Genomic DNA, 19,937 nt, shown 5'->3' with positions numbered 1-19,937 from the left:
CTATTTGTAACCGTCCAAGCCCACTGTTAGTAAATATTGTCTGTTTTGACCCTTTACATATTATCATCTACCTCACGGTTTTAAAACGCATCTGTTAGGGAGATAATTTCACACCTTTATAAGGAATGCTTTGTTCCACTAGGGGCCTAACGTCCTTGCTGGCATAGTATTCGATATCTGACTCTGATGCTATTTGTAACAGCCCAAGCTTACTGTTAGTGGATATTGTATGTTTTGACCCGTTACATATTGTCATCTACCTCACGGTTTTAAAATGCGTCTGTTAGGGAGAGAATTTCACACCCTTATAAGGGATGCTTTGTTCCCCTAGGGGCCTAACGTCCTTGCTGGCATAGTATACGATATCTGACTCTGATACTATTTGTAACAGCCAAAGCCCACTGTTAATAGATATTGTATGTTTTGACCCGTTACATATTGTCATCTACCTCACGGTTTTAAAATGCGTCTGTTAGGAAGAGAATTTCACACCCTTATGATTGATGTTTTGTTCCCCTAGGGGCCTAACGTCCTTGCTGGCATAGTATACGATATCTGACTCTGATACTATTTGTAACAGTTAAAGCCCACTGTTTATAAATATTGTCTGTTTTGACCCATTAGGTATTGTCATCTACCTCACGGTTTTAAAACGCATCTGTTAGGGAAAGAATTTCACACCCTTATAAGGAATCCTTTGTTTCTTAAGGGGCCCAACGTCCTTGCTAGCATACCGTACAATATCTAACTCTGATACTATTTATAACAACGTCCCAAGCCCACTATTTACAGATATTGTCTGTTTTAACCCGTTATGTATCGCCATCTACCTCACGGTTTTAAAACGGGTCTGTTAGGGAGAGAATTTTACACCCTTATAAGAAATGCTTTATTCCCTTAGGAGTTCTCCTTCGCTGACATACCATACAATATCTGACTCTGATACTATTTGTAACAGTCCAAGCCCACTATTAGTAAATATTGTCCGCTTTGACTCGTTACATATCGCTATCTACCTCACAGTTTTAAAACGCGTCTATTAGGGAGAGAATTCCACACCCTTGTAAGGAATACTTTGTTCCCCTCTCCTATCAATGTGGGATCTCACACGCTTGTTTAGATTAAGTTTGAAGGAACATAATTCTGTCATGTCGACTTTTCGTTCAACGATCCAAAGTATTTTCTACGTTCCAAGGCTGTTCTAAAACGTGTATTAAAAGTCAAAAGTAATCTTACGACTTTTAAAAATGTTGTCGTAAACAAATTATTTTTTATTTTTTATTTTTTTGACCCGAGAAATGGATGGCTAGGATTGAATGATATGACTTGTTAAGATTGAAATAAAAATGAGAGTAAAAGCTCAAAGATTATTGTCCTCTACTTTTTTGTTTGTTCTTGATTCTTTTGTTTTTTCATACATGATTCTTCCCTAACTTGTTTAAATAATGCCTACCAAAACACCTTCCTTATAATAACCTAATTTTTTATGAATCTAAAACAAACAACACAAAAAACTATACGTTTTGTTCATCTTTTAGGTTTAAACAATTATCTCTTCAATTGATATATACTTTATGATCATTGATATCAATTTAGCTATGGTAGTGGTACCTCTAAACTCAAACCTATAATATCTTTTAAACTATTAGAACGGTACTGCTGCCAGATATTGTTTGTTTTGATTCGTTATATATCGTCGTCATCCTCGCGGTTTTAAAATGTGTCTGTTACGGAGATGTTTTCATACGCTTATAAAGAATGTTTCGTTTCCCTCTCCAACCGATGGGGGATCTCACAATCCACTCCTTTGGGGCCAGTGTCCTCATTGGCACACACCGTTACCATTTGTAACAGTCTAAGCCCACCGCTATCAGATATTGCCCGTTTTGACCCGTTATCAACCTCATGATTTTAAAACGCATATGTTCGGAAGAGGTTTCCACACCCTTATAAAAAATGTTTTGTTTCTCTCTCCAACCGATGTGAGATCTCACAATCCATCTCTCTTGGAGGGCCCAATGTCCTTGTTGGTACATTGCCCGGTGTCTGGCTCTGATATCATTTGTAACAGTCTAAACCCACCACTAGTAGATATTGTCCGTTTTGGTTCGTTACGTATCGTCGTTAATCTCACGATTTTAAAACGCGTTGTTTAGGGAGAGGTTTCTACACCCTTATAAAAATTGCTTCGTTTTCCTCTCCAACCGATGTGGGATCTCACAATCCACCCTCTTGGGGGTCAGCGTCCTGACACACTGCTCCTCGGTGTCTGGCTTTGATATCATTTGTAACAACTCAAGCCCACTGTTAACAGATATCTCACGTCGTTGGAGAGAGGAACAAAACATTTTTTATAAGAGTGTGGAAACCTCTCCCTAGGAGATACGTTTTAAAACCTTAAGAGGAAGCGTAGAAGAGAAAGCTAAAAAATGACAATATCCGCTAACAGTGGGCTCGAGCTGTTATAAGAACTTTCTTTTCGAAACGAACCCTTTAAGCTCGAAAAGCTAACGGGGAAAAGAAAGGGAGATGAACTTGAAAACTAAGGCAAACAAATGGCAGCTTGCCAACTTTGCCATGACAGGAAAATTTGGAAAAGAAGAAGTAAACAAATGAAGGGAATGATACAAAGCTTGATCTTTCTCTTTTCTCATTGGTTTGTGAAGAGAAAAAGGTTCATGAACCTAATGGGTTTGAAATAAATTAGGATAGTTGCCCTCCAAAAGGGCACTTTTTGATCTCTTAAATCTTGAAAGAACCTTTGAAAGAAAGGGAGTGGGGTTGGGTTGAAGGGCTGGGGGAGCTTCCAAGAGGCCTCCCTCCACAGTGCATTCAAGCTGTCTACCTTTTAGGAATCTAAACACAAACACTTTCCCTTTACTTTATTCCAATTATGAATTCATAATTATAATAATCTCTTTCAACGGATCCGTTCGGTGATTTGTGTATTCTGATCATTAGCGTTTGATTTTGATTTAATATTTCAAAAGCGGGATCTTGTCGATTATGAACATCTCTCAGAGAGATTCGCAATCTGAGCAATTCGAATGGAGTTCACAACCCAATTCAACCCTTTATTTTCGGGTCGGGTTGAGTTGGATTGTTTAATTATTTTAAAAAAATTGTACTCATATTAGATTAATAACATTGGTTATAAACGTCAAATATTCTTAATCTTTTATAATAATTTTAAAAGTAGGATAGGTTCGGCATATTTTCGAGTTGAGGGATGACCATAAAAGTAGGGTAGGTTGGGTCCGATAGTAACCTTATTTTTGGGTTGAGGGATGACCCGATCAAAAAATGTTAACCTACTGACTAACTCGAATTTTCGATTTTTAAAAAAATTAATAAACCTAACTTTTATGGTTTGGATTGGACAGTTCGTGTTGGTTCGATTCTAAGTCATACGAACACTCCTACTTCCTGATACTTGAAATAATAATTTCACTCTGGGAAAAATTAAAAAAAAAAAATATATATATATATATATATATATATATATATATATATATATATATGTACAGATGTATATGTGTATATATACACACGCACGTATATGTACATGTGTATGTATGTGTATGTATATATATATATATGTATATATATAATAATTTCCTATGTATTATTATTTTTAAATCGAAGGTAGAATTAACATTCAACTCTCGAGAGTACTAATCAGGGTTGAACAAAGTTTTCGAATAAGTATTTTACATAGAAGAATTACTTCATTTCTCGGTAATCAACTAACCGTTCAAGACTATTTAAAATTATTTCGAACTAAAATGTTACTTTTGAAATTTCTCGAACTAAACTGACACAAAATCTGTAGTAGTCTACGCTCACCACTATCAAATATTGTCTGTTTTAACCCGTTACGTATCATCATCAGTAAAACGTGTCTAATATACAACCGACCTGTGATCTCACAAAACCTAAATTCGAGAAAATGTATTTTTTTCCTTTTTTTTTTTTTGAATTTTTATTAATTTGCATGGATTTTCCAATTAACATAGTGAAATGACAGAAAAACCGGTGCACAAAAGGATAAGGCAATTCCCAAGAAGAAAAGGAACGAACCAGTAGAGCCTTCGAAGAAGAAGAAGAAGAAGAAGAGAAGAGAAGCAGGACGACAATGTCTTCAGCCATTGCTCCATTATCGTTCCTCGGAAGTTCCATTCTAGGCGTCTCTTATTCACAGAATCTTCGCATTCCTCCTCATCTCAATTTTCCGTCAACCATTTCAAGTTCCGGCCGACATTCTCTCGTTATCGAAGCCAAGGCTACCACCAGACGAGAGGACCGTGCTGCTCGCCATTCTCGCATCAGGAAGAAGGTAATCATCGAGTCCTTATTCCTCTATTTAACAACTTACCGCCTTCCCTCCCCTTCGCGTACTTTGTTGTCCTAATTCGGCGTTTCTCTTGTTCCGCATTGTTCTGTGCCCTAAAATTTTTCGGAGATTCACCGGAAATGGAGGTAGGTTGGGATTATTCTTGAAATGAGGTATCTAGGTTTCGTTTGTTTTAATTATTCCCGGGAATTACTCGGTGTTTCTTGGTTCTTATTGCAAGTGTGTGATGTTGTTTTACTTCCTTGTGGATATTGTTTCATTCTAGGTATCTATTTATTGTGAACTTCCAAAGGATTGATTTGATAATTCATGAACTCGTCGTTTATTTTAGAAGTTCTGGTTAGACTAGCTTGGAGGTGTACTTGTATATTAGAATTTTGTCATTGTTCCACTACCAAGGTCCTGGATTTCTGAAGATTGAGGAAAAGAGGGAAAAGAACAATGAGCTTGTTTATTTGTCATTGCAGGGAGTCAAAATTTCAAAATAGAAATATTTTATTGTTCTCAGCATCAAATGATGTTCATGAAAGCTGTAATTGGAATTTGTTTCAAGATAAGATCTGCGGAGACTTACAGTGCTTTGGGCCTCAGATGACTTGAAAGTAAATTTACTCATTGGAGAAGCTAAAATTTATAGAAAAATGTAGCTTGTACAAAGAATAGATAGGAAACCAGAGTTTGGAGCCTAGAACACAAAACAAGATAAGAAAGATATCCCGCATACTACTTATTTTTTTAGTTAGGAAACAAGCCTCATATATGGAACCACAATCGATTACAGTCGAAATGTGGGATGGTAACTGATCTCTCAAAACTGGAGGCTAAAGATGGTACAAGAATGGATCATTCTACACATAAATGCCTCTATGAGATCCCTCATTGGTTGGAGATGATAACGAAACATTCCTTATAAGAGTGTGGAAACCTCTCCCTAGCAGACGCGTTTTAAAACCTTGAGGGGAAGCCCAAAGAGGACAATATCTACTAGCGGTGGGCTTGGACGGTTACAAATGGTACCAGAGCCAGACATCGGGCGGTGTACCAACGAGGACGCTAGGCCTCCAAGGGGGTGGATTGTGAGATCCCACGTTGGTTGGAGAGGAAAACGAAGCATTCCTTATGAGGGCGGGGAACCTCTCCCTAGTAGATGCGTTTTAAAATCAAGAGGCTGACGGCGATACGTAACGGGCCAAAGTGGATGATATATGCTAGTAGTGGGCTTGAGCTGTTACAAAAACACTACACATCCTTGACCCAACACATGGGAAGGTGACATTTTCAATTTTTGCTATAGGATCTGTCTCCAACTCAAAAACTTTTGGAATACATCTAGACTGGTTAAAGAAAGATCTCGCTTTATCAAATGGGTATAAATGGCGATCTCACACCCTCTGGGCAATATTAGCCACAGGGTATGGTCAATGAGAAATCTGGGAGATTGGCTCCCTTTAGAACAGCACTGAGTTCAAAATTATTATATTTAGAAGAGCCAATTGATTCTTGCTGGTATACAGTAGAACAGTTCACAGTACATTCATCTTCCTGTGCCTCAGGTTGAAGGAACAACAGAGAGGCCAAGGTTGTCTGTGTTCCGCTCCAACAAGCATCTCTATGTCCAGGTTATCGATGACTCCAAGATGCACACGCTTGCTGCAGTTTCAACAATGCAGAAATCAATCTCTGAGGGGTTAGACTACACTTCTGGCCCTACCATTGTGAGTTCACTGCAACTAAGAATTAATTCATTTATGTTTAGCTTTCATTCTTACCCAGCTTCTGTAACGGTCCAAGCTCACCACTAGCAGATATTGTTCTCTTTGGACTTTCCCTTTTGGACTTCCTCTAATAGATATTGCCCCCTTCAAAATGTCTTTACATGGACACTGAGTTTAGTTATCGTACATGGCCTTGCTTGAAAAGATTTATTCAATAAGTTCCATCTCTATGCCCTTGAGCACTAGTCCAACTTGTCATTCTATGTACTCTTACATATGTAGCAGGCCATATCGACAGTAGAATTACAAGTTTAGAAACTAAACAGACACCATCATAATTTACGGTCGCATCCGCACCTTCAGAAGTGAAATCTTTGTTATATGTGGATAATATATGATTGCAGGAAGTAGCAAAGAAAGTGGGGGAAGCCATAGCAAAATCTTGTCTGGAGAAAGGAATAACAAAAGTTGCATTTGACCGTGGTGGTTATCCATACCATGGACGTGTGGAAGCTCTTGCTGATGCAGCTCGTGAACATGGCCTTGTGGTCTGAATATCCCTCGTGTTTTTCATTGTCTTCTGTATGGTTTGCTGTAACAGTGCCATCAGATGCCCATATTTTTCTGTTGATTAGACCTGAGTTGTAGCTTTGTTTCACTTGAAATTAAGAGGGAAATTATTCATTCATTCATCATCTTTTTTCAAAAACAAAATTTACATTGAATCTATCATTTGAAGAGAAAAAGTACAGACGCTTTGATGTCGATGTCGAAGAAATCGTTATTAGCCTATCTTTTGAATGTATTTTCCTAGAGTGACAGAGATTTGAATATCTGACTTCTTTGTGGATAATATATGTCTTAACTAGTTGAACATTGACTTTTAGAATAGTAATTGATGTTTTATCTGCTATGATGTGCTCGGATTTATGAGGATGAATTGTTTGACTCTTGAGAAAGAAATTGATATTTTATCGGCTAAGATAAGCTCGAATTCATTAGGTTATGTACTAAAAAGATAGTGTAACGATCAAATACAGTCCACACGAGCTAACTTAGTCTTAAAAATTTTCATAAAATTATGGATGGGTTAGAAGGTGTCAATGTGAAATAATTTTTTGTCGAGATTGTTCAATTTGAACTTTTATCAACAAAATCTTTGAAACCCAAAACGAACGAACTCGTAATTGATATAAACTTTGTGTTAAAAGAGATCAGATGATCGAATTTGATTAACAGGGTTAATAAATATCAGGCGACCGGGAAGAACAGAACTGCAAGGGTCTCAGCAATGGCAGGTTCTACTGGTGGTAACGCTTCTTCCAATTCCTCGCCTACTCCTCCTCCCCCCAAAATTCTTCTGGCAAAGCCCGGCCTCGTCACCGGTGGAGCAATTTCCTCCAAGATTGGACGCGGCGCCGGCGCCGATGACGAATCCGCATCAATTCGGTCCCGTCTCCCTTCACTTGGATCCCTGAATCTTCTCTCCGATTCCTGGGACTTCCACATTGACCGTTTCCTGCCGGTAAACGATTACATACTCCCTCTTTTTTCTTCTCGCGTCTTGTTGCTATTGAAATTAGGAACTGTTGCAATAAAATGTGTTTATTGATGGAATTTGGTATACTTAAGTCTTTTTGTTAATTGATGAAATGCTCGAGTGAATCGATCTCTTACACTCCGTTTAAAGTAGAAACAAAATCATCTTAAGTTTTAGAGTTAATCAGCTGCAGAAATGGGCGTTTTGGTTAGATGATACTGATAGAGTTGTATCAGTTGGTTTAGGAACATTTTGTCTCCTTACAGTTCAGGAGAATATCATCTCTCTAGGGTTTCACTTGCAGTTTTTAAGGGTTGGGAGGAGATTTGAGAATTGGTGGGCAGTACGATTAACATTTTCTTTACTGTTCCTCTACAGTTTTTGACTGAGAATACGGAGTTCAAAGTGGTGGGAATAATTGGTCCACCGGGAGTTGGTAAGTCGACGATCATGAATGAGATTTATGGCTTCGATGGAAGTTCTCCAGGTGAGATATCTCTCATGCTACGTTCTTAATTTGTTTGTTCTGTTTTTGTTCACTTCTAGATTTAAGTGACCAGCAAATAATGTCTTTGTCTAGTTCAAATTTTTGGCTGCTTGATCCTTGAGTGTGTTTTCCTTTGGCTTTTATTTTTCTGCTTGCTTGCCCCCAATTAATCTGCTCATCCCCTGTCCAGACTGAGCTCTAGAAAGATAATATCCCTAAAAAATGTAAGGTTTTTGTATTGAAGAAGAAAACTCCATTGACTTTGTTCAGAGATTTTCGTCTATGGTTTTCAGCCATTTCAAGTCTTTTGAAAGCTGATTATGGAGCATCTGGATCATGTTGTTTGAAGATGCCATTTTGCATTTAGGATGTTGGATATTTTTGGAATAATTTTGGGATATTTTGGAGTTAGATTGAAGCGCTTACCATGTAAGTTGGTGTTTTCATTAAACAAGACTCCTACAAATGTAGTGTTCATCCTATTATTTTATTTATGGATTTTGCAAGTTTTTCTATTGTTTGTCCTCAATCTTTTAATCAAGAATCTTGTGAAGAGTACAACTTTATATGCTTTAAAGGCTAAGTATTACTGCAACATCTGTTTCTTATCATGGACAAAATTTTCGTCATTGCTCATCAGTACTTTCCATTCATAGTTTCATCCTTCTGTACATGTTTCAGGTATGCTACCACCATTTCCAATTCTATCTGAAGACGTTAGAGCCATGGCTAGGCATTGCACGTTGGGCATTGAGCCACGAATTTCTTCAGAGAGGATCATTCTTCTGGATACTCAGGTGTGTTCCTAGTGAATATATACTTTGCCATTTATGTTTTAGGATAACTGGATCAGGTATTTGGATAGATAAATACATTATTTCCCACTTGATTTTTAAGTTTTCCAACTTTTCAAAGAGAATACTATGATCTAAATAGTCACAATTATATCCTATCAGCCTATGATTTTTGCATTTTCAATTTCCTTGACAAAGATTTGAAATGAAGCTAATTCCAGAACAAAAAGTGGGTGATTGATGCACTTTGAGAAGTGAGATTCTCTTTTTTTCTGTAAGAGTCATTTCAAGCTGCCAAGATTGGATTATGGTCCGAGATAAGTCCTTGCACGCATAGTGACATAACACAAACATACTTTCAAGCAACGGATGTTTGTGCTGGGGTTTTTTTTTTTTTGGGCTAAATCGTAGAAAATACCCCTATACTTTGAGTTTTGTTTCAATAATACCCCTAAACTTTAAAATGTTCCAAAAATACCCCTAGTCTTTCAAAACATATTCTAGTAATAGTATTTTTTAAAGGTCAAAGGTATTATTGAAACAAAATTTCAATGTTTTCTATCCAAAACTTAACTACAAGGGTTTTTTTGAACATTTTTTTATAGGCCGGGGATAATGTTAAAACTTTTGAAAACCAAGTTGTATTATTGAAACAAAATTGTAACACTTTTGTTAATGTTGATGAAAGCTAGTTTTCTCATAAAAGAGGGGGAAAGCAGAAATCCTCTTTGATGGATACTCGCTTTGTCTCGCTAGTTTGAATAAAAATAAATAAATAAATCATAAAACTAAACTGAAGTGACTGAAGTGAAGGAACAATATTCTTTTATGGGTTTTACTTTTTATTTCTGTTTCTTGAGTGACCGGCTAATGGTGATGATGCATAAATCTTCTGAATTCTTGTGATGTGAGATTTGTATTAGTCTTATATTTTATTTGTTACTTACAGTTTTGCATGATAATTTGATAATTGCAGCCTGTGTTCAGTCCTTCTGTTTTAGCTGAAATTATGAGACCAGATGGTTCATCCACCATCTCAGTTATTAGTGGCGAATCTCTATCTGCTGAATTGGCTCATGAACTTATGAGTATTCAGGTAACACTAAAGAGAGCCTTCTTTTGTCTGTTTTGGAGGGGTTGGGGGAATGGGTAGCAGTCTGAAGAGCTTTAGAGTTTGACCACATGATTACACTAACAATGCTATTATGGTGTGGAATTATTTATCCATTGTAGTTATGATCTTACAAATTTCTTCCCGTTACTCTGCAAGGATTCCTTTAGCTGGGCATTCTTCTAGCGTCCATTTGCAATATTGTCCTTGTGATATCGGAGGGAGCTCACGATCTAAATATGTGGCGTTTGATGTTAACTGTAAGTAGTAGGAACCTTTATCTTGATCATCTGTTCTTAACCATGTCATGTCATGAAGCTTCGTTTTTTTCGTTGCTCTATCATAACACTTATTTCTTTTTTGCAGGTTGACTTGCTTAAACATGGCTTGCCCGATCCATCTTCTTCTGTTTTCTCTCATACACAAAATTCTAATGTAGGATCCGAGAAGGAACACAAAGATAAAGTTTCTGCAAGTGAAGAATATATGGCTACTCCAATCTTTGTTCATGCAAAGTGAGTGAAAACCTTCTAAGATTTTTTTACATCTTTTCAACAAGGTCGCCTCTAAACTTAGAAACCATTAACAATAACAAGGAAGAACATCCTTCAAGGCACAAGCTAGTAGGCGAAGCAGCATAGACTATATTTCACATCCATACCCCACGAAACCATGAAATCCTTGCTGTTTAAAAAATCTTGATCTCCTAAACCTTACTCCTAAAACGCTCTTAGTCCTCTCCAGCCTCAAAATTTAAAGAGTTTAATTGTAACAGCCCAAGCCCAAACCCACTGTTAGTAGATATTGTCCTCTTTAGGCTTTTCGTTTTGGGCTTCCCCTCCAGGTTTTTAAACTCGTGTGCTAGGGAGAGGTTTCCACACCTTTATAAAGAAGGTTTCGTTCTCCTCCCCAACCGATGTGGGATCTCACAATCCACCCCCTTCAGTGCCCAGCGTCCTTGCTGGCACACCACCTCGTGTCCACCCTCCNCCCCCCTCCCCCCCCCCCTCGTGGCTCAGTTTCCTCGCTGGCACATCACCTGGTGTCTAACTCTGATACCATTTCTAACCACCCAAGCCCACTGCTACTAGATATTGTCCTCTTTGGGCTTTCCCTCAAGGTTTTTAAAACGCGTTTGTTAGGGAGAGGTTTTTGAACTTTTATAAAGAATGTTTCGTTTTCTTCCCCAACCGATGTGAGATCTCACACTGATAAACTATAAATTATCAGGAGATAATAGTTTTAGAGTAACAGAAGAATTAGCTTAGAAGTTAGAAATAAAATCTGCAAAGAATTGCACACCTTCCGAACCCAAAATTTCCAATCCCTATTAGAACAGTTCTTAAACCTTTAACATTTTGCTCAAGGAATATGGTAATAACTGATTGGTACTCTGTTTCTTTGTGTAAATCATGAGCAGAGTGGAGGATCCAGATCTTGTTCCACACAACATCTTGCAACTAAAGAGAGCATTTGCACAATTTTTTAAAACCTCCTCATTTATGGGAGACAAGGTCCAAAGTGAGCAACTACTTTCCTCTGTGGTTCCAGATACCAGAAATTTAGATGTAGATGGTGAAGATCGAAGGTTGCTTTTCATCCCAAATCGAAACAAGGATGACTCGACAAGAGGCCAATATGAAAGTTTTAACTTAGCTTTGTGGAAGCTGAGGGATCAGGTACTTGGTTCACTTTTACCTTGTTATTTTTTCATCTACTCTTTGTATTGGTTTAAAATTAACTCATTGAGCATTAGCTCAACTTGTAAAGGCATTGTACCTTCGACAAAAAGGTTGGAGGTTCAAATCCGTACCCCTACTCGTTGAACTAAAAAAACTTTTGCACTTAATTTTTGAGTTCCTAAACTTTCAAATATTCTTATCGAATCTTTTTATTTTGCCTTACAAATCTATTTTAATCATTACTATGTGGACATGTGTTTGATAGGTTATACTTTAGCTGTTGGGTTTTCAAACGAATAAGTTTTTTATTAAATGATTAATTAAGGATTAACGATAAGAACTAATATAGAGCTTAAGGTTTGTTGTTTAAAGACTAAGATAAAGTTTAAGTTTTAGGACTAAAATGAAGTATGAAAGAACAAAGACTAAATTAATGGTTGAAACTTTTTGTATATATGTAAAATTTTCTAACTAATTAATCTCCTTTACCTTCAGGTTCTATCCATGAATGGTACGTCGTTTTCGAGGACTGTTTCAGAACGTGATTGGTTAAAAAACTCGGTGAAGATATGGGAATTGGTGAAGAGCTCTCCCATTGTAATGGAGTATGCTAGAACGCTTCAATCTTCAGGTATGTTCAGGAGATAGTTGGATGATATGGTTCTGTTCTGTTTGTAAAGGAAACACAAAAGCATGGTTAGTTTGCATAGCCTTTAGTATTAGGCTGCCTTTAGTATTAGGCTTCATCAGTAATTCTCCGTTCTACTGAGCTGATCTCTGCTGTTCCACTTCAGCCATCATACATGGTATAGATTTTTCTTTTTTGTTAGACAGATCGATTCGTTTGGCGATAATTTCAACCGTCCCATTTATAAATGTATGGAAGATTATCAAATCGTATTATTCATTCTAGAACGTGGGAACGATGTCAATAGAATGAACTTCTCCATCACCGCCAAGTACCCATAAATGTAGTTGTTTAGGGTCTGGTTGGTATGCAATATTGATTCTATATTATGTTTTCATACATCTACTGAGCCAAAGAGATTCGTTGGTTATCTGTTTTTAAACATTGTTTTTGACTTCATCGAAATTAGCCTGCTTGCGCCTTGGTTGGAGGGTATTTGCAACAACGTTGAGACACTCTCGATAGCGTCGTAGTGCCACAACACTGTCTCTTAGGGGCCCGAAGGTTGGCTCCACAACACTCAACACAATGTTACAACCGTAGTGTATGAATGGAAGCAATATGAGTAGCTGCAAAAAATATTCTTATGATGTGCAAATAGTAGAGGTTTACCATCAAGTTAGCCACCTTGCTATAACCAAGAAAATTTGGTTCAAAGATTAAAATCGCATGGTTAGTTTGCATAGCCTTTAGTATTAGGCTGCCTTTAGTATTAGGCTTCATCAGTAATTCTCCGTTCTACTGAGCTGATCTCTGCTGTTCCACTTCAGCCATCATACATGGTATAGATTTTTCTTTTTTGTTAGACAGATCGATTCGTTTGGCGATAATTTCAACCGTCCCATTTATAAATGTATGGAAGATTATCAAATCGTATTATTCATTCTAGAACGTGGGAACGATGTCAATAGAATGAACTTCTCCATCACCGCCAAGTACCCATAAATGTAGTTGTTTAGGGTCTGGTTGGTATGCAATATTGATTCTATATTATGTTTTCATACATCTACTGAGCCAAAGAGATTCGTTGGTTATCTGTTTTTAAACATTGTTTTTGACTTCATCGAAATTAGCCTGCTTGCGCCTTGGTTGGAGGGTATTTGCAACAACGTTGAGACACTCTCGATAGCGTCGTAGTGCCACAACACTGTCTCTTAGGGGCCCGAAGGTTGGCTCCACAACACTCAACACAATGTTACAACCGTAGTGTATGAATGGAAGCAATATGAGTAGCTGCAAAAAATATTCTTATGATGTGCAAATAGTAGAGGTTTACCATCAAGTTAGCCACCTTGCTATAACCAAGAAAATTTGGTTCAAAGATTAAAATCGCAAGTTGTTTAAAAGTTGGGTAATAATAATAACAATATATTGGAGCTGTTTGGAGAGTTTTGAGGTTTGCTCATGATTTCAATTGGAGCTGTAATCTTAGCTTCAAGCATTTAGTCATGGGCTTCTCATTCAATGCAATCTACATCTTTATCTTTTTTAGAACATTTTCTTGCAAAGCTACGAACATTTGCAGCGCAATAGCCATTAAAACGAGCCAATATGATTTTACAATAGAACTAGAGGCATTCAAAACTATAAAAAAAAAAAAAAAAAAAAAAAAAAAAAAAGAAACGTTCTGTCACCTACTTTACTCTACCATAGCATCGCCTGATGCTGTAGAACCCGAACTGGAAGAAGATTTTCCCTTGTTCTTCTTGCCTTAACATTCAAAAAAGATGAAAAATTAATAGGGGATTAGTACAAAATAAGACATTGGAGAAGAAACAGTAAACAGTCAACACTTGCCTTTGCTGCTCCTTAATTGCCTAAGCCGGACACTCTTCTTCACATGGAACTTGGTCGATGTTCGATTGGTGTTTTTAAGTTCTATTATCAGTGCAGAAACAAAAGAAAATTATCATTTAGAGTAAAGCAGGCACAAGTGAAAACTAGTTCAATCAAGTTGTATGACCAATTCATGAGCCATACACCAAATTGGTGTTCTCATTCGTTTTTCATTTTTTTCATACGACAGGTTTTCTCGAAAATGAGAAAAATGGGTAAAAGGGGGGGCTGGAGAACGCGAGTATTATTCGAGCACAAAACATAACAGTACCAATTGTCTATTCTGTTGCTTTCTTCCCCAGATGAATGGGATCCAGCCAAAAATGTTAATATTGTGAATCACCCAAATGATTCTCAATTATTTTTCACAAGAAACACAAGCATTTTGTAACAAGTGGGAAATATGCCGTAAGTGGGTTCAAAATGTGAAAGGTGCAAAGAAGCTATTGAATCCAAAGATACTATGCACAAAACACGTGCATACAGATATAGATACCCCAAGGACTACTGGAAGAACAAGACATTGCACGATAGAATCACATTTTACAAGTTTTAGCTCTAAAGTTAGTATGAGAGGTGAAGAAACGTCCTGTAAAGATGAGAAGCATAGTCCAAAATGGGGAAGGAGATTCCCTATTGTTATAGCTCTCCCATCCAATATGAAGGACCTTCCCATCCAATATTCTCTGGCTTTAATTCATTTGAGCTTTAGTTCGGAATCTTTGGCTAGAAACAAGTATAACAGAACATTTCACAGCATTGAGAAGACTTTTTTAACACTTTTCTTGATTAACTTGTCTTTTGCACCTCACACAAGTGTAAATTATACATCCAATTCACCAAGTTTAGTTTAAATAATCCATATGCCAATTGAAAGAATTCTTAGCAATCTTCCATGGCTCAGGCTTCGCTTCAATCCTTTTACTTTATTAACAAAAATCACAGTGCCTATACTTCTATCTTATTACTGTAAACTCTATTTCTTTGTGCCCCTTAACCCTATCACAAACATGATTGTCATTAACAGACCGGCCTACGCTTGCACTAACACAATTTCTAAAGTAGCTTCATGGTGAAAACTAACTTAATGCTCACAAACGAAAACATTTTCGAAATAGTTCTCCTAGAGCCCTTCAACAAGTTGAAATTAGGGGGGGGAAACCACAGGAAGTTGAAAATTGAAGGAACAGTTCAAATACGAAAATAGCAATAGCATATGAAAGAATTACCTTCAGCAACAGCCATTTCAACATCTTCCATGTTCGTCAGCCCCATCTGTAAAGCTTCCTTCTCTTCCTGCAATTAGCAAGAATCGAACAAGAATCGAACAAAAAGCGAACAATCAATCCGCATCACAGATACTTTCAATTGAAATACATAGCACAAAACAAACGCAGGCACATAGAATCCATACTCTGCGTTTTTTCTTCATCAACTTGCGCTTACGCTTACTGGAAACATAAGTAGGCTGTTGCTTGATCTTTAGCTTCTTCGTCAAGGGATCACCATGGGCGTCCCTCTTCGTCTGAGCTTTATGAGCTCGTCTCTGCTTCTGAACCACATTGAACTTCGCCATCGTCTTCAACTTCCGGATTCGTTTCACCACTGAAACCCTAAATTTGAGGTATTTATCCCAAATTAGGGTTTTTTTATTTTCTACGAAATGCCCGATTTATTAATTTTTACCTTAAATTTTTAATTTCATATTAAAATTTTCACTAATTCTTCTATTAATTTTAATTATATTAACTTGGAGCATTCATATAATCCGAAAACTCGACCAACCTGAACTACCCAACTCAAACTATAAACGTTGGGTTGGGTTAGACTTTTTTCAGTCTGGGTCGGGTTGAACTTTTTGTTCAGGTTACAAATTGACATTTTTTTGTCGGGTCAACCTGACTAACCCGAAAATAATTTTACAATTCAACCCACCTTCGGAAATATCCAACTCAACCTTCGAAAATAGTATTCGTATAACTCGAGAGCTCGACCAACCTGAACTACCCAACTCAAACTATAAAGGTTGGATTGGGTTAGACTTTTTTCAGTTTGGGTCGGGTTGAACTTTTTATTCAGGTTAGATTGCAAATTGATGTTTTTTTTGTCGGGTCAACCTGACTAACCCGAAAATAGTTGTACAATTCAACTCAACCCTCGGAAATAAGGTTACAATCCAATTAAGAATATTTCACATTTGTCACAGTGATGGGTCGTGTCCTCGTGAATATTTGATATTTTAATTTTATAAAATTTAGTTATTAATGTACCATGTATTATAAATTGTTTTTTCAAAATAATTAAAAAAAAAATAACCCGATAACTCAATTCATCTCGAAAAAATGTATTATTATTATTATTTTGTACAAATGGTTGGCGTTTTATAGCGAAACGTGTGCCATTTATTTACCAATTGTGCCATTATACTTTTCAAGTACGGTGTACGGTCCATCTTTTAACATCACACATTAATTATTTAATTAAAACAATTTTGAAAAAAATGTGGTTACGTGTTATGACCTCCAACTATTATTCCATTTTAATTTTCACATTGACATAAACTTCCAAGTCTAGGGTTCGAGCATGATAGCTACTCAATATTAATTATTACTTTATTTTATATCAAAATCCCTAACATTCTATATTAAATCTCTCGACCGTTCTTCAACTCGTTTGAGTTTAACCCTTCAAATTAAATAGCGTTTTTTTTCGTTTACGTGGGTAACAAATAAAACGACAATTATAGTTGAGCTATTTTATGGGCATAATAGTCATTACGTGGTTTGATTACGAGCCATGACTGCTGCTCATATAGTGGTGTGACATGCTTACGTTATTAGTCTAAGGAGATCACGGGAAACCCATGTATAACGTGGTTATGGTCCCCTATACAGTGTACGGATTTAGTCTAAGTTGAGTAGTCGAGGAAGACTGCAAGCCACGTAAATTCCCTGTTGCTTATAAATCCAAGTATTTCTAATCTACTAACACCGTAGTCTTGCAAGTGCTCGATCCATTCACAACTCTCTTTCGAAGATTCTTTCACCATATTTGACCTATTCACACTAGACCTCACATCGGTTGGAAAGAGAAACGAAACATTTCTTATAAAGGTGTGAAAAATTCTCCCTAACAGAAGCGTTTTAAAACCATGAGGCTGACGACGATACGTAATGAGCCAAAACGGATAATATCTGCTAGCGGTGGACTTGTAAATGACTACCGGGAGCTAATTAACTTAAAATTATTGCAAAATGGAAAGATCGGCCCCAAAGATATTTTCACGATACAAATATTCTCTTAAATATAATAAATATTTAAAAATATGATTCGAAGGAGTGATGACGTGTCCACTTGAGCAATTTCTTTGAAACAACTAACCCTCTTGAAAATTGAAACGGTCGAATTATTGGACTTTATTTTTTCTTCTGATTCCTTAGTCTATTTTATATTAAACAAAAACCTTATCAGATATTGATTGCATCAAAGTCAACATACTTTATAATATATAATATAAAAGTATGCATAAAATATTAAAAGCGTTACACATATAATATGAAAGTATGCATAAAATAGTAAAAGCGTTATTCATGTTCGAGAAAATTTCAAAAATATAGTTGTAACTATTACAGATGAACGAGATCAAGTAATGTCCGAGCTCTCTGCTCGTATTTGTGGATTCAAAGGACAAGAAGAGGGACACCATTTTTCGACTCGAACTATAGTAGGAAACGTGTGAGATCCTCAGTTGGAGAGAGAAACGAAACATTTTTTTTATGGGCGTGTAAATCTCTCCACCCGTCTTAAAATTTTTGAAGGGAAGCCCGAAAGGAAAAATCCAAAGAGGACAATATCTATTATCGGTAGGGTTGAGCTGTCACAAAATGTTATTTGGGCAGTAGTGGATTGAGGTATGCGATGAGTAGGATTCACGATAAAAAGCCCCGAGTCGCAAAAGAGATACATGGGTAAGAGCTATTCATGGTTTCGAATATAGGGGGTCGGGTAATTTCTTGGTTCTCCGCTCATACGTGCGGATTCAAAGGTCTAAGAATTGGGACGTCATTTTGTCCTTTAAAAGTGCTATTCGAGCAGTAGTGGATCAGGGTGTACATCGAGTAAAAGTCATGATAAAGAGCCCTAGTCTCGGAAAGAGCTATTCGTATAAGCAGTATACTTTTAAGTGTCGTATGGGAGATAACCCTATGCCATGTAATGACGGTAGGCTCCTAAAAAATTGACGGGTGTAAAAATAGAGATTATATTCTTAATTTTTAATTTTTTAATTTTAAGTTATTGTATTAAAAGAAATTATATATAAATTAAAATGGTTACTTTAGATTGTAGTAAGCAAGGAATAATATAAAAGGAAATTGTAGGAAATAAAGGCCTAAAAGAATAAAAATAATATAAATGGTATCCACGTTCACGTTTCCAAATCATAAAAACTCCCACAAAATCCCTCCATATCCCCACTCCCATTCCTCAACGACTGTTCCTTCTCTCTCTCGCTAATGGCGTGCTGCTGAAATTCAAATCCCCTCGCCGTCCACCATCCTCCTCTTTTGACCTCACACTAATCGCTTTCTAATCTCCACTTTTCTCGGAGAAATTTCATCCTGATTTCTCAACTCTGTATATATATCAATCTCTACTTGTTTCTTGTTGTTTAATCGATTTTGTACTTGTTCTTCTTTTGATTACACGCTGTAATAATCTCTATATGTTGCTGATTCTTAATCGACTGATTAGATTGTACCTGTGATTTTGATTTTCCCTCTTTTTCTGAGATTTTCGGATGAATCTTTACTTCTGGAGCAATTTTGACGAATATGTCGAACATTCCGACTTCGCTTTCTGAAATCTGCCTCAGTTTCTTTCGTCTTACCATGTCCACCGCCGATCCTTGGCCATTTTCCTAATCTCCACCACTGTTAATCGATTTTAGGTTTTTTTTTTCCCGTTTTTTTCTCTGATTTCGTCCTTTTTTTTCGCCGCGATGAGACGAATCAGAGGATTCAAACTCGGCAAGCACATCCGGCGGATTTCGAACTGGTTTCTCCGGAGACGACGGCGGAGTCGGACTGGATACTCACTGTTGAGATCCGGACGGTCTGTTAAGCCGATTTCCAGCCTGTTAAGCTGGGGAAGGCGATTGGCGAACGGAGCGAAATCTATCTGTTTAAGTAGGAGGAGATTGAGTTACGTACCGTTAGATCGCGATTCGGAGGAGAAATCCGCGGCGGTTCCGAAAGGTCACTTGGCCGTCTACGTCGGCCAGAACGACGGCGATTTTCATCGAGTTCTAGTGCCAGTGATCTACTTCAATCATCCTCTGTTTGGCGAGCTTCTGAGAGAGGCGGAAAAGGAGTACGGATTTCATCATCAAGGCGGAATCACCATTCCTTGTCCGTACTCCGAGTTCGAGAATGTTCAGTCGAAAATCAAGTCCGGTTCCAGTTGCCGGGAACCGCCATGGAAGAAGCTAGGTTGTTATGGACGTTAATTTGCTCCGCCGACGACGACGGTGAAGATTCCAAATTCTCGAGGATAGCGACGCTTAGACTTTACCATAATTTATTAGGTAGAATTTTAATTTTTCCTAATTTTTTTTTTCCTTTAATAAATTGTGGTGGAGTTTATTCCTTGGGCTATTTCTGTACAAACCATTACATTTTAGGTAAAATTACATTTTAGTCCCTATAATAATACTTTTTAGCAATTTAGTCC

The 19,937-nt window shown here is 37.2% G+C and overlaps 4 protein-coding genes across 5 annotated transcripts; 3 read left to right on the top strand and 1 right to left on the bottom strand.

Moving 5' to 3' along the window:
* Window positions 1–4,022: 4,022 nt before the first annotated feature.
* LOC111442526 (50S ribosomal protein L18, chloroplastic) lies at window positions 4,023–6,834 on the top strand. Its single transcript, XM_023079938.1, has 3 exons — window positions 4,023–4,336; window positions 5,908–6,069; window positions 6,474–6,834. The coding sequence occupies exons 1-3, from the start codon at window positions 4,136–4,138 to the stop codon at window positions 6,621–6,623; spliced, it is 513 nt and encodes a 170-aa protein (XP_022935706.1). The 5' UTR covers window positions 4,023–4,135; the 3' UTR covers window positions 6,624–6,834.
* A 470-nt stretch (window positions 6,835–7,304) lies between these two features.
* Window positions 7,305–13,302, top strand: LOC111442489 (protein SMG9-like). Of its 2 annotated transcripts, XR_002710319.1 has the most exons (9): window positions 7,305–7,594; window positions 7,988–8,096; window positions 8,778–8,893; window positions 9,867–9,986; window positions 10,172–10,261; window positions 10,368–10,516; window positions 11,422–11,680; window positions 12,179–12,406; window positions 13,088–13,302. XR_002710319.1 is itself a non-coding variant. In XM_023079936.1 (8 exons), exons 1-8 carry the CDS (start codon window positions 7,361–7,363, stop codon window positions 12,329–12,331), a joined length of 1,230 nt encoding a protein of 409 aa, XP_022935704.1. In that variant the 5' UTR covers window positions 7,305–7,360; the 3' UTR covers window positions 12,332–12,638. The 2 variants fall into 2 exon arrangements, 1 of the variants encoding a protein (XP_022935704.1); XM_023079936.1 differs by lacking the exon at window positions 13,088–13,302 and having other exon boundaries at window positions 12,179–12,638.
* A 481-nt stretch (window positions 13,303–13,783) lies between these two features.
* LOC111442539 lies at window positions 13,784–15,835 on the bottom strand. The gene is made up of 4 exons (XM_023079943.1): window positions 15,622–15,835; window positions 15,437–15,503; window positions 14,169–14,249; window positions 13,784–14,081 (listed from the first exon to the last, which is right to left on the bottom strand). Exons 1-4 carry the CDS (start codon window positions 15,781–15,783, stop codon window positions 14,011–14,013), a joined length of 381 nt encoding a protein of 126 aa, XP_022935711.1. The 5' UTR covers window positions 15,784–15,835; the 3' UTR covers window positions 13,784–14,010.
* Window positions 15,836–18,613: 2,778 nt separating this feature from the next.
* LOC111454334 (auxin-responsive protein SAUR36) lies at window positions 18,614–19,937 on the top strand. Its single transcript, XM_023095790.1, has one exon. It carries the CDS (start codon window positions 19,207–19,209, stop codon window positions 19,711–19,713), a length of 507 nt encoding a protein of 168 aa, XP_022951558.1. The 5' UTR covers window positions 18,614–19,206; the 3' UTR covers window positions 19,714–19,937.

Source organism: Cucurbita moschata, unplaced genomic scaffold, assembly GCF_002738365.1.
Source record: "Cucurbita moschata cultivar Rifu unplaced genomic scaffold, Cmos_1.0 Cmo_Scf00001, whole genome shotgun sequence".
Taxonomy (NCBI): Eukaryota; Viridiplantae; Streptophyta; class Magnoliopsida; order Cucurbitales; family Cucurbitaceae; genus Cucurbita; species Cucurbita moschata.
The sequence above is the reverse complement of the archived record's forward strand: the minus strand, read 5'-3'. Positions and strand labels throughout refer to the sequence as shown.

What these genes read in the sequence shown, in the direction of transcription:
- LOC111442539 (XM_023079943.1), bottom strand. Translation starts at nt 15,783, where the DNA reads ATGGCGAAGTTCAATGTGGTTCAGAAGCAGAGACGAGCTCATAAAGCT. An exon ending in TGAAATGGCTGTTGCTGAAG is followed by an intron (nt 14,250 to 15,436) that starts GTAATTCTTTCA and finishes CACTGATAATAG; the next exon opens with AACTTAAAAACACCAATCGA. An exon ending in GCAATTAAGGAGCAGCAAAG is followed by an intron (nt 14,082 to 14,168) that starts GCAAGTGTTGAC and finishes TTGAATGTTAAG; the next exon opens with GCAAGAAGAACAAGGGAAAA.
- LOC111442526 (XM_023079938.1), top strand. Translation starts at nt 4,136, where the DNA reads ATGTCTTCAGCCATTGCTCCATTATCGTTCCTCGGAAGTTCCATTCTA. An exon ending in ATTCTCGCATCAGGAAGAAG is followed by an intron (nt 4,337 to 5,907) that starts GTAATCATCGAG and finishes CCTGTGCCTCAG; the next exon opens with GTTGAAGGAACAACAGAGAG. An exon ending in ACACTTCTGGCCCTACCATT is followed by an intron (nt 6,070 to 6,473) that starts GTGAGTTCACTG and finishes ATATGATTGCAG; the next exon opens with GAAGTAGCAAAGAAAGTGGG.
- LOC111442489 (XM_023079936.1), top strand. Translation starts at nt 7,361, where the DNA reads ATGGCAGGTTCTACTGGTGGTAACGCTTCTTCCAATTCCTCGCCTACT. An exon ending in TCATTCTTCTGGATACTCAG is followed by an intron (nt 8,894 to 9,866) that starts GTGTGTTCCTAG and finishes TGATAATTGCAG; the next exon opens with CCTGTGTTCAGTCCTTCTGT. An exon ending in ATGAACTTATGAGTATTCAG is followed by an intron (nt 9,987 to 10,171) that starts GTAACACTAAAG and finishes GGATTCCTTTAG; the next exon opens with CTGGGCATTCTTCTAGCGTC.
- LOC111454334 (XM_023095790.1), top strand. Translation starts at nt 19,207, where the DNA reads ATGAGACGAATCAGAGGATTCAAACTCGGCAAGCACATCCGGCGGATT.